General features: G+C 40.7%; 1 protein-coding gene across 1 annotated transcript; it reads right to left on the reverse strand.

The window, feature by feature from the left end:
• Window positions 1-470: 470 nt before the first annotated feature.
• On the reverse strand, window positions 471-7,204 carry LOC146616228 (Golgi reassembly-stacking protein 2-like). Its single transcript, XM_085375037.1, has 10 exons — window positions 7,016-7,204; window positions 5,434-5,514; window positions 5,156-5,359; window positions 4,970-5,056; window positions 4,747-4,877; window positions 3,539-3,671; window positions 3,315-3,435; window positions 3,030-3,113; window positions 2,778-2,891; window positions 471-742 (listed from the first exon to the last, which is right to left on the reverse strand). The coding sequence occupies exons 1-10, from the start codon at window positions 7,202-7,204 to the stop codon at window positions 534-536; spliced, it is 1,353 nt and encodes a 450-aa protein (XP_085231163.1). The 3' UTR covers window positions 471-533.
• Window positions 7,205-11,831: the final 4,627 nt, after the last annotated feature.

Raw genomic sequence — 11,831 nt, forward strand, 5'->3', positions numbered from 1 at the left:
ACCAGAGGCTAACATTGAGAAAATACATCAGTTTAATCAAGGTAACAATATTTCACTTTACAAATAATTTCATACAATACAAGAAAACAATGTCTGCAATCCTGCAGCCAGCAAGCCTTGTTTTCTAATGGAAGATCCCCAGTAGTATAAGTTATAGTTGAGCCCTCCCGTTAAGTAGTGTAATCCTTGAAGATGCGAAGATGCTGATTTGCACAATTTGAATAACCCATGTTCCATATTTTAAAAAGAATTTAAATGTCCTCTATCACAGAACAACTTAAACTCCAAAATGCTCTCAAAGTTCCTTTAACTGCCTTCAGACGCAGGGCTTTTCTTCTGACACACCATTTCCAGGACAAACTGGATGCCCTGCATTTAATACCAGTTCCATTCTTGCAGCCGAGCTCGCACAACAATCCTGATGGTCTGTTTGCACGTGGAATTTGTCAGCCGAGTGCTGGGGTGAATGGTCAGATTACACTGTGTAAAGACTCTACAGAGAGCATGCCAACATCTTCAATTTTTGCTTTCTGTTAAGATGAGTCTGCAGACATTGTAATATTTATTGATCCAGAGGTGGTCACTGATGGGGAGTTGGGGGTTTTGGCATGAAAACTGTTCATTAGCATAGTGGAAGCAGGCGAAGTACTGGCAAAGACTGGGGGTGAAACAAAGTTGGATAGGGGAGGAGTTGCACTGGGGGCAGCACCTGGCAGGTAAATTGCTGAAAGAGGTGGAAGACCTGCAGAAGATGACACAAAACCCTTCAGTTAGCAAAATTGTAATTTTACTTTAACAACATTAGCTCTTGGACACTACACTTCTACTTTTCCTGCCTGGAGACAACACTCAGTATTAAAGAAAAGGCTCAGACGGTGTTTGCTTCCATTTCAACCAATCCTGGAAAGATGCCTTTGTAAAGCACTTTCAATGAGGTGTGAGTCAGAATCCAGTTTCTGTGCAACAATGCATTTGAATATTAAAGGTAAGTTACTCTTCCACAACTTTAGTTTAAATATAAACACTAAGCAAATTTCACATGATTTAAAATGATCGACTTAGTAATTGGTTTAACCCTTTCACCCTTGGACGCCTACCAGGGGTAACCCTTTTCTGAACCAAACACTTTCGGTCATTTCAGGTTTGCTTCCAAAAACGAAATTTCTTGGTGTGCATCAAAAGTTAGTGAGGGTGATTTCTGCCTTGGTTGTCAAACCACATCTTAATGGATATATACTGTGGTGTCAACTCATCATTAAGGATACAGGGTGGTTATCAGATGTCATCTTTATGATAAGGGGATTGATTCTCAGTAAATCTTGAGAATAACTTTGAGTTCGGTATCTTGTCCAAGGATACTATGGCTTACAGATCGAGCCACCAACCTTCAGATTAGTTGATGATCTGCTACACTGGTCTGCAGCTATCCCTTTTATAAGGTAAAAGAGTTAAAGGTCCTTTAGACTGCAGTTGCAAACATGTGGATGGGAGGAAAAGTAAAGGAAATGTTTGACCCTTCCAGTTATGGATTCTAGTATGCCACGGGGGACAATTAAAAAGATTGATCACGATGGTAGTAGACTCTTCTATGATGACATTATCCATCTACATGGCTCAAGGGGTCAATAACATGCTTATGGAAATGATAACAATGAGAATTGTATCCTCACATTTCAAACTAATTGGACACCTCGGGGAGATTTTTAATTGACTTTAGTTCTCTCTATCATGAGTCCCAAATGAGGGAATATCTTTTGGAAGAATAGTATTCTAAAGACTAAACATTCAATGCAAAGACTAGTTGAAGCTTTTCTAGGAGGATGTCTTATACCCACACTATACTCAGTTTTACTTTTGTCATCTGTCAAGTCTCAAGAACATTTTGGCTAGTTCGAAACAGTTTACACAGGGGTCAGAGGTGAAGCTGGTTGTCTGCCAATCAGATGTTTGGTGGCTCGATCCCTGGCTCTTTCAATCCACTTGTCAGTTTATCCTTGGGCAAGATACTGAATCCAGACTTGACCCTGATGCTGTGTTTGAATGTTATAACCACGTAGACATAGATAACCCACATTTAATAACCAATTAATCAGAGGATCCAGTAAAATGACATAATACACTAGTCAACATGACACATCTGAAGTATGTGTCAAAGCCTAGAGGAAAAATATGAATGGACACAAACAATGGAGGCAAAAATAGAAATGTTTACAGAACTGTAAAAGAAGAAAACCTGTTTTTCTTTTTTTAAATACTTTTTTCCTCTTCCAACCGTTAGAATTTACCAGGTTGAACTGTTGGATACATCTTTGCACAATGTCTCTGTCACTTAACTGTGTTATGAAAAGATCATGTCAAGACTAGAAATGGGAGGAGGAGTGATGTTAATAAGTCAAACCTGTTCCAGAATTTTCAAGGACACTTAAAAGTCAGTCAATCTAAATCCTATAGCCAAGTTTCACTAAATCGCTGCTATCTCAATATTAAAAATAAACCCTTAAACATTTGTTTCTATAAACAAATGTTGGGAACACCAAAAACAGCGAGCCTGCCATCACACTTTTAAAAGCTAAAATGTTACTAAGCTGGGCGTGTTCCATCAAAGTCACTCAGTAGTAATAAACTGTATTTAGCTGGACTATTCTCAGCTGCCTGTGGTCGTTACACTGTACGTCTTTACAATACATTTCTAATTTGCATTGGATAGTAAGAAAGCAAAATATCAGCGTTAGCCTTTACATCCGAACCCAAGCATGCTTGACAGAACACATTTATACCTGCGGGCTGTATTCCAACTCCCGGTGGCAATGCATGACTCACATCTGGCAATGAGACATTTAGGTTTGGTAGATTAGGAAAAGGTGAAAGACCTCCAGGTAGGGGCATTACGCCTATGCAACAAAAAGAAAAGGGAGAAAAAATAGACAGGTGTAGCAGACTCGCATCATGGATCATAAAGTATGAATTTTACAGACTGTACTTGGCACAAAAACTGGGGAGCTATGAACACCCAATGTAATTTAACCAACCTGGTAGCGTTGGAGCAGGACTGACAGACAGTGGAACAGTTTGTGAGAGGGGTACTTGGTTGTGCAGCGGGACAGCAGGAACTCCTGAAATTATATAATCATATGTTTTATTACATGAGAAAGCGACAACAAGGAGGAGATATTATAGGTTTCTAAATGCCTTTAACTCTTGTTGTTCTGTTATTCCACTTAGGTTTCATTTGAACTACTAATTAATTTCCGTGAGATTTCATCCTCAGATCAGCTCAAATTGTAAATGCTAAAGAGTCAGAGAGGACAGTGTACCTGTATGACTGCTCAGGACCGATGTTGGGTTTGAGCTGACGGACAAGCTAGCGAGACCTTGCTCCAATCCCGTCGAAGCAGAAGACGACACAGCAATTGGAACGACGGCAGAGAGGTGGACCTGGTAACCAACAGTGTTTTGTACATTTTAACAAAAGCTGGAAGCCAGACAGCATCAAAATGAGATTTACTTCTGGATGCAGTTATTAAAGATGCCAACTTACCTCTGTGAAGCCATCTTTTGGTGAAGGAGGTGGTTCGTAATGAGTCTGTACTGGTAAACTGATCTTCTTACCCTCAGCAAATGGCAGGGTAGGTATCCTGTGCAGGTAACCGTAGCCAATCCCACAGCCTAGACTGCATGGCAGAAATAGAGCAATACTGTGAAGGGGCAGCATCAGAAACATTGTAAAAGAAAAACCTGACACTCAAATTACAGTAGAACTTTTTCAACAATCAAACCCACTGAAACTCAAGATACACCTAAACGTAGGGGTATCATTTTTCTTGGTGGAATGATTCATAACTTTCTACATGTGTAGCAGAAGTATACTCCATCACTTTCTTAGTACTGGGTTGAACCCACTTCTGCCTTTATAATTGCCTTAAATCTTCATGGCACAGATTCAAAAAAAGCACTGAAAACATTCCTCAGACACTCTGCTCCATATTAACATGATAGCACCAAACAGTTGCTGTAGATTTGCTGCATAACCATGATGAGAATCTCCCGTTCCACCACTTTGGATTGAGCTCTGAAACTCTGGAGGTCATTTAAGTGCGGGGAACTCATTGTCATGTTCAAGAAACCAGTTTAAGATGATGTGAGCTTTGTTACGTGTCACAGAGGATGGGTAGACTTACAGGGATGGATATGGTCAACAACGACAGGCCATAGCATTAACGGAAAAAAAAAAAAGGTTCGTTGGTACTTAAAGTGTGCCAAACGGCAGGATGAATCCATGCTTTTGTGTTGTTTACACCAAGTTTTGACCCTATCATCTGAATGTTGCAGCAGAACTGACTTAATAATGGGAATCTTTTTCAAATCCTATAGTGTCTAATGTCTAAAGAGTTTGTGTTCTTAGCTTATTTGAGTTATTGATGCCTTGCTATCAGCTTGAAGCAGGCTGACCATTCTCCTCTGACCTCTGACATCAACAGAAGTTTCAGAAATACTCATTAGTCCATCTGGCACCAACAACCACACTAACAAAGGCAGCATATGGCTATGCATTCAGCACTTATATATCAAACACAGTTTTTAAATCCAGAAATGAAAATAAAAACATAGCCTAGAACAAATTCTGCACTTAAATAAACTAGCAGGATTGACTGTAAACTCCTCTCTTACGTAATATCAAGAAAGCTCACAGATTTTAACCAGCAACAGAAACTGTGTGGATCATTTTTTTTTTAGTGACTGTCATACCTGCCTTCTCCACCCCAGTCAGAGTTTGGGGTGATGACCACCTCGCGGCAGTTGTCTGCGTCTGTGTTGTAAACGTAGAGCTTTAGCTCCTTCCCTTCATGTGTTTCAATGAGGGAAAACAGATCTTCGCTCTGGTTAAAAACCACAAAAATACACATCAGGTTAACTTGTTCCTGGTTTAATTCCTGCATTAAAAAATAAAAATAAAATCTTAAGCAGGCACCTCAGTCATGGCGGTGTCCACTCCTATAATGTAGTCTGCATGCGGCCTCAAACCTGCCAGGGATGCAGGAGAATTCGGCTCCACTTCCTGGACTCAAAAACATGCAGCTATCAACACATGAGATCACAGAAATAAATAAGAACACCCCCCCAAAAAAAGCAGCCTCAGACAGAACCTAACACTCACCAAGACATGCCAAACATTTTCATTGGCTCCCTCGAAGCTGCAGAAGCGAATGCTGACTCCCAGAAGCCCCTGGCCGCCCCACATGTTGCTGGGCGTGACCGTCGTCTCCCGCACTGCCAGCGTCTTGCTGCTATACAACAACATCTTGACGGGCTTCTCCACGTTCATCTTCAGCAGCTCTTTCAGGGTGTCATTGTCCCTGTTCTGTAAAGAAACCAGTATATCCAAATGATTCCTAGGAATATCGGTGACTAACACTGACCTAACCGGAAACTCACCAGCCGAGTGTCGCAGATTGAGATGATAAAATCAAAGAATGGCTCCAGTCCCGCACGGCGACCGGGAGAATTCTCTTGCACCTACAGATTAGAAGGCGGTCAGAAGGTTTTCAAGTAAAGCAGGTTAATGCCAGTCTTTTAAATATCTGCACACAGGTCCTTGTCACAAAGGACGAGCAGCATTCAATGAAAACCTGTACATCTCTGTTTTGGCAAACACTCCTGTGTAGTTTAACATTCCTCTCACTGGTTTAAGACTAGTGTGTCAAGTGAGGTTTCCAAGAAGACTCATTAGTCTCCTTCTTGGAAACTAGCCTTAACTGGTTATTTTACTCCTTCTCACGTACAAAGTCTTGAATCTTCAGGGCATATTGTCTTTTAAGGACCTCATATTACCATAATAACCTAACAGAGCACTTCACTCTCAGATGGCTGGGTTACTTCTGATACCAAAAGTTTCCAAAGTAGAATAGGAGGCCAAGCCTTCAGGTATCAGGCCGCTCTCTTTCTTTTCACGGTTTGGATTTAAGAGACAGGCATCCTCTCTACATTTAACATTAGCTTCAAACTGGCCTTTTTTTGATAAAACCACTAAAACCATCCCTTTGCTATGCCGCTATAGGTTCAGGGCTGGTGTGGGACTGCCTGTGATGCACTCTTTCTTATCTCCACTCCCCAGGTGTTTATTTTCCTTCCTCCCTTTCTTAGTATCCTTCCCACCATCATCTAGGTACGCCTAGAGCTGATCACCTGTTTGTTGGGGCAAGTGTTTTTATGAGTTGTTGTTGTCTTATTGCAACTTCGTGTCCCTGAATTGTATTTAAAGTATCTTTTTAAGAATTTTTAAAGGCTTTTCTAAAACAAACTGAGCTAATGACCCACTGTGAATGAATTATGTTCAAAGTGATCCTTTTTTCTTAATGATCCTTGATCAGTGGGTCTGATTGGACACAGATCTTTGAAGCACAAAATGCAAACATTTAGCATTTTACTTTTAGTGTGGCCCATTTTCCCTGCGTGTAATCTGGTGATGAAACTCTTTAAAAGCTTGGACTGACTGGTGGAGTATAACGTTTTCAAATGAAAACAGTCACACACACCCATTTCCATAAATCACGTATAGCAGCCACACCGGTTATTCTGGCATCATCCAGTCTGCTGGGGAGTGAGGGGACATCTGCTGATTGTCTCACAAACTGCACGTCTGAATGACAATTAACCGTGTCCAGTTTCTAATATGGATATATATCATTTAAACAGTGTAGACCGAGAGGCTATTAGCAAGCTCACACATCAGCGGTTGGTGCTAGAGAGTGGGCGTAGCAGGAGCTTCCATTCAAAGGCGGGGACAGCTAGCCGTTTACAATAAAGACAACGAGCTATGTGAAGAGATTTCTGGGTGTGTCTGAGTCCTCCTCGGGGTCTGTGTCAAACACAAGTCTCTACTAGCATCAGCATTTAGCCAGTAGTAGAGGTCGCTTCCTCTAAAGGAAAAATAACCCTTCTATCCTATCGTTAGCTGCTCCTCCGCGGGCTAACAGGAGGTCACAGTCCGTACGTCCACATTAAAATGTTCTCTTACCCTGAGGACGTGGTATCCCTCTTTGCCTCCACCTGGTATCTCGACGCTCGGAGAGCCTCCCATGCTTCCCCGAGTGCGACAGTCAGGGTGGGACTGACACCTGTGCTGGTTAGTTAGGTGATTAGTTAGCAGGCGGCTCGGATCATGCCGCGTTTCCTGTGGCTTTGGTTTCCCAGGACTTCCGCTCATGAGGATGATGATGATAGTGAAGAGGAGGAGGAGCGGGAGGTGCATCCCTCTGTGGTAGCAGGGTTTCATCATCTGTGTCTTTTGAGGTCTGATTATTTGTAAAGTAATAAGATTATGGGCGGAGAGGCTTTAAGCTTTAAATCTGGGTGCTTCAGGGCAGGGGGACCTAATGAGGACGATATTTTGGTGTAATTTCAAATAAGATGTTTCCTGCCTGTGAGCTTTTGCAAAATATGTTTGTTGGCCTTCATTATTTTAGCATAATATTAAATATTCTTAAATAACCGGGTTTATTAAGGGCGCAAAACCCAGGGGCAAGTAGTCTGAATCCATGGTGGTTATAAAATATAAATCATGACATATGCGATGCATTGTGGGGAAGCAGGTTAAGCACATGAAGGGGGAAAAGTCTCCCAGCAGATATATACTTTTAACTTAATCTAGCCACTTTCTTGTGAGGCAAGTCAAACAAGAGAAGCCCAGGTCATGTCTCAACATGAGCAGTGTGACTGGTAACACCTCCATGAGCCAGCTGGTTGTGAAAACAAGGGATTCTGCTCTGTGTGCACAGTTGAAAGTCGGAAACAGCCTCTTCCACCTCCAGATCACGTAGTCTACCTCACCAGCAGGACTTGACTCATGACTAAAAATGTCCTCTTTCTCACTGACATTTTCAGATTAGGAAACCAGACAGTGTGGAGAACAGGAAAGACTGAAATAAGACAGGACGTCACACCCAGTTTCAAGCTTGTCACGTGCCGTGTGTTTGCTTAATTGTTTTTAGTGATAGTTTCATTTAGTTGAAATCATTTGAATCTCTTGGGTTGTCAGTTTCAAATCATGTCTGGTGTCGTTGTTTGCACTTGTTGTTTGCTGTTCTTAAATAAAGTGACTTATGATATTTAAGGTTTGTGGCCTTTCAAAGTTTGTCTGGGGATGTTTTATTCATGCTGAGATTCACCAAATTAAGCGTGAGGTCACATTTTGACAATCGTAATTTAAAAAAATGTGCTGTAGTCCAGTTAAGGCTTCTTTTGCAAATGACCAACCCATGCACCATGAAGATAGAGGGATTTAGTTTGCAGTGCTGTTTGACTAATGCTGAGGATTTTGAATTGTGGATAATTTGTATTTCAATTACATATTATATACATTTTGTGGCTTAAAATTACAAAAATTGGAGAATTGCTGCATTACTGCTGCATTACTGCCTTCTGCAAACACAGTATCAGTTGTCATGCTTTGCCAAAGAGCACGGTGCTACAGTTTAAGATCCTGTCCTGTCACCTTCTGTAACATCAACTTGACTGAGAAATGTCTGTAGAATTCTTAGTTTATTCACATCATGGCTGATTTCATTTCAGTATAGCTCTGCCAGAGCAGATAGGAGAGACCGAAGATGAAAAAAACTATCTCTATGATCAAACTGTGATGGGAGAGATCATCAGCTCTATAAAGAGCATGAGCTCACCGAGTAGATTAATGCATATAAATTTGAATATCTCTGTAGTGCAGCAGCTCTTATCAAATAATTTGAAATAAACTTGCTCGGCGCTGTTATTCCCCTCATCAGTCATCAGTTATCCTGTCAGTCTCCAGATCCACAAGAGCTCACCCTGATCGTGTGTCTATGCAGGCTGTAAGCTGGATTGTGATGTAAGACAGGAAGTCAGGATTTACTCTAATAAATTCTGAGAATAATGTTTTATTCTTTATACTGAAATAATAAAAATACAAATAAGGATTGCAATTTAATTCTGATTTTAGAGTTTATTTCATGTAAAAAAAAATTAGGAAACAGTGAAAATGGAAAAGAAATTCAGTTTTCTTAATTATGAAAATACTGACATGTGTATAACAAGTTTTTAAAAAAAATCACACGTTTCCAAGGAAACAACAGAAAAGTTTAACACATACGCAAATGCAAATATTACTAATGTTCCCAGTAGGTTCTGCTATGCTTTATGTTTAGGACTAAAAGGCAAGCTATGGGATGTAGCAGTAATTGTCGTAAGCTGTCAACATTCACATGTATATTTTTTTAATGATACAAAAACTTCTTAAAATCCTGCTCAGTCTTTGCATTTTAGGGATGGTAAGCATTCAACCTGCTAAACATCAGCATGTCATATTAGAAAGCATTCAGCTCCAAGCAGACTATAAGAACCGCATCACAGGGCTGCAAGAGCAACATTCCTGCATTAGTAATTAAACCAAACAATAAGATGCTCAGTAAGAATTCTGTTTGCTGATGTAAAAGATGGAAAACATTTTTAGTTATGCATTTTTTTCTCTTAGACAATCAGTATTTTTTCTGTTGTTAGATGACTGTGACTTTAAACTTATAAGGTATTAGTTAAACCCCGCCCCCAAACCTTTGAAGGTTCAACGTCAAAGAAAAGTGGATGACGTCACAGTGGCTGCAGCCGAACGTGGGCGGGGCTTAAACCTATATAAAGGAGCCGTCCAGACTCCCAAGCATTTGGTTTACAAAGAGCACACATGCCTAGTCCAACTCCAACCAGCCAACAATTTATTTCCTCTTCTACATTTCAGAGTCAGAGAAATAGTAATACAAACTTAAACATGACAACTCCACACAGTAACACCTCAGTGGAAACATGGAAGTCCTTAAGTGACCACTTTTTTGGTACAATTGTACCACAGTGGCAATCTCTGCAGTTCAACCCAGAGTACTGCAACACTGAGCTGCCTTCCACTTTGCTGAAAGACATGTTGAAACTTTGTTCCATGTTAGAGGACGCAATGGACACAACCGTGGAGAAGGGAGATGCAGTGTCCACGCAGACTGATGAGGCCTGTCTTCACTCAGTGGACACAGAGTCCCCTGAGAAAACAGAAGAAACAGGAGCAAAGGACAGCATCCTGAAAGAAATTTCTGTAGATGACCACGGTGATAATGAAGAAACAGAAACTCCAGGACTGGAGGACTCTTCAGACTCAAAAAACCTCAAGCTGCATTTGACTGCAGAGGAGAGCAGTCTTGATAAAACATCCACAGCTGACAGTGAAATATCACTGCATCGTGCACCAACGCCACCTAACATATATCTAAATGTTTTTATTGGTTTTAGTGATTCATCTGAGGAAGAAGCGTCTGTGTCGTCCCAGATGTTTCTTCCTCAAACCCTCACCGCAGCCACAGTGGAACCGAAGAAGAGCTTTTTGAAGAAAAACTACTCAAAAGACTTGGACAACATAGAAGCTTCCCCCCTGGAAAAGCCTGTGAAGAAAACACTACATAGGTCAGTCCATAAGTCTGATTCAGATTTTGGTTCTTATGATGTCACTCTGGCATCTGATTATCTGTCTGAAGAAAAGATTTGTGTTTATAAAGTTATTCAGTTGGTAGTTTCAGAGGCCGCAGGCAAAGCCTCGTCTAAATACAAGGACTTCACACGGTGCCACAACTCCGACTCTATCAGCGATCGCCTGCTTGAAAAAATCTGGCCTCAGATTGACGAGAGGGATTTGGATCTATCTCCAAAAAGGCTGACCAATATCAACAAGGACATTTTCACCAATCTTTGCAAAGCACATAACTGCAAGGAGAAGTATTTGATTTTATGTCTGAGGGAACAGCTTGACGATATTACTGTCCCAACATTTACAAAACACCTGTTGGCCTTACCAAAAAGAGTACTCACTATATATAAAAACCGAGAAGAGTACGTAAAAGTTGTTGAAAGCTTCACTAAAGATTTGGTTCTGCACGCTATAAGCAACGCAAATGAGGCAAGGAAATTGCCTCCAGGGGCAGATAAAGCCATCATGAACAGGTTTACCCACAGGATTTGGGCTAAAATTTTGTCCCAAAAGCTTAAAATGTCCTTAGAGAACACTGAAGAAGTCAGTGTGAAAGTGTACAATGAACTCCGGCAAAAGTGGAAAAATCCAAACACTGTCCTGGAGTTAATGTTTAATGGCCAAGACAATATTGAAAACGTGATTGTCAAAAGTTTCAAAAGAAATGCCCCATTGAAGAGACCTAATTTCTTCTCTAGGGTTTTCTCACGAGCACGTTAAAGTTTACCTGACACCTGCATCTAAAAAGCTGCGTTTTCAAAAATACCTGGGTACATTTGGACGTAGCCTAGATGCATTACATTTTTATTATAATTCTTCATTGTTAATGTTAAAACCAGACTACTTTAAAATAATTGTCTCATGAACCACCTGGTTGATAATAATTTCACCACATTACATTATAACATTTTTCTGTCCTTTATCCCGTCTTCCTTCTCTCACCCCAACCGGTCGCAGCAGATGGCCGCCCCTCCCTGAGCCTGGTTCTGCTGGAGGTTTCTTCCTGTTAAAAGGGAGTTTTTCCTTCCCACTGTCGCCAAAGTGCTTGCTCACAGGGGGTCATATGATTGTTGGGTTCTGTACTATTGTAGGGTCTACCTTACAATAGAAAGCGCCTTGAGGCAACTGTTGTTGTGATTAGGCGCTATATAAATAAAATTGAATTGAATTCAAATAAAAATGAATAAAAGAAAAAAGTTTTAAAAGTGTACTTAGTTTTATTTGCTGTCAATTTGCCTAGAATGGAATATCAGATTAGATCTTATATCTGTTTTTCACTCTTGTATGCTTTTCATACAAG

The sequence above is a fragment of the Diplotaxodon limnothrissa genome, linkage group LG16, assembly GCF_057381915.1.
Source record: "Diplotaxodon limnothrissa isolate DT_005_m linkage group LG16, D_limnothrissa_male_GT1.1, whole genome shotgun sequence".
Taxonomy (NCBI): Eukaryota; Metazoa; Chordata; class Actinopteri; order Cichliformes; family Cichlidae; genus Diplotaxodon; species Diplotaxodon limnothrissa.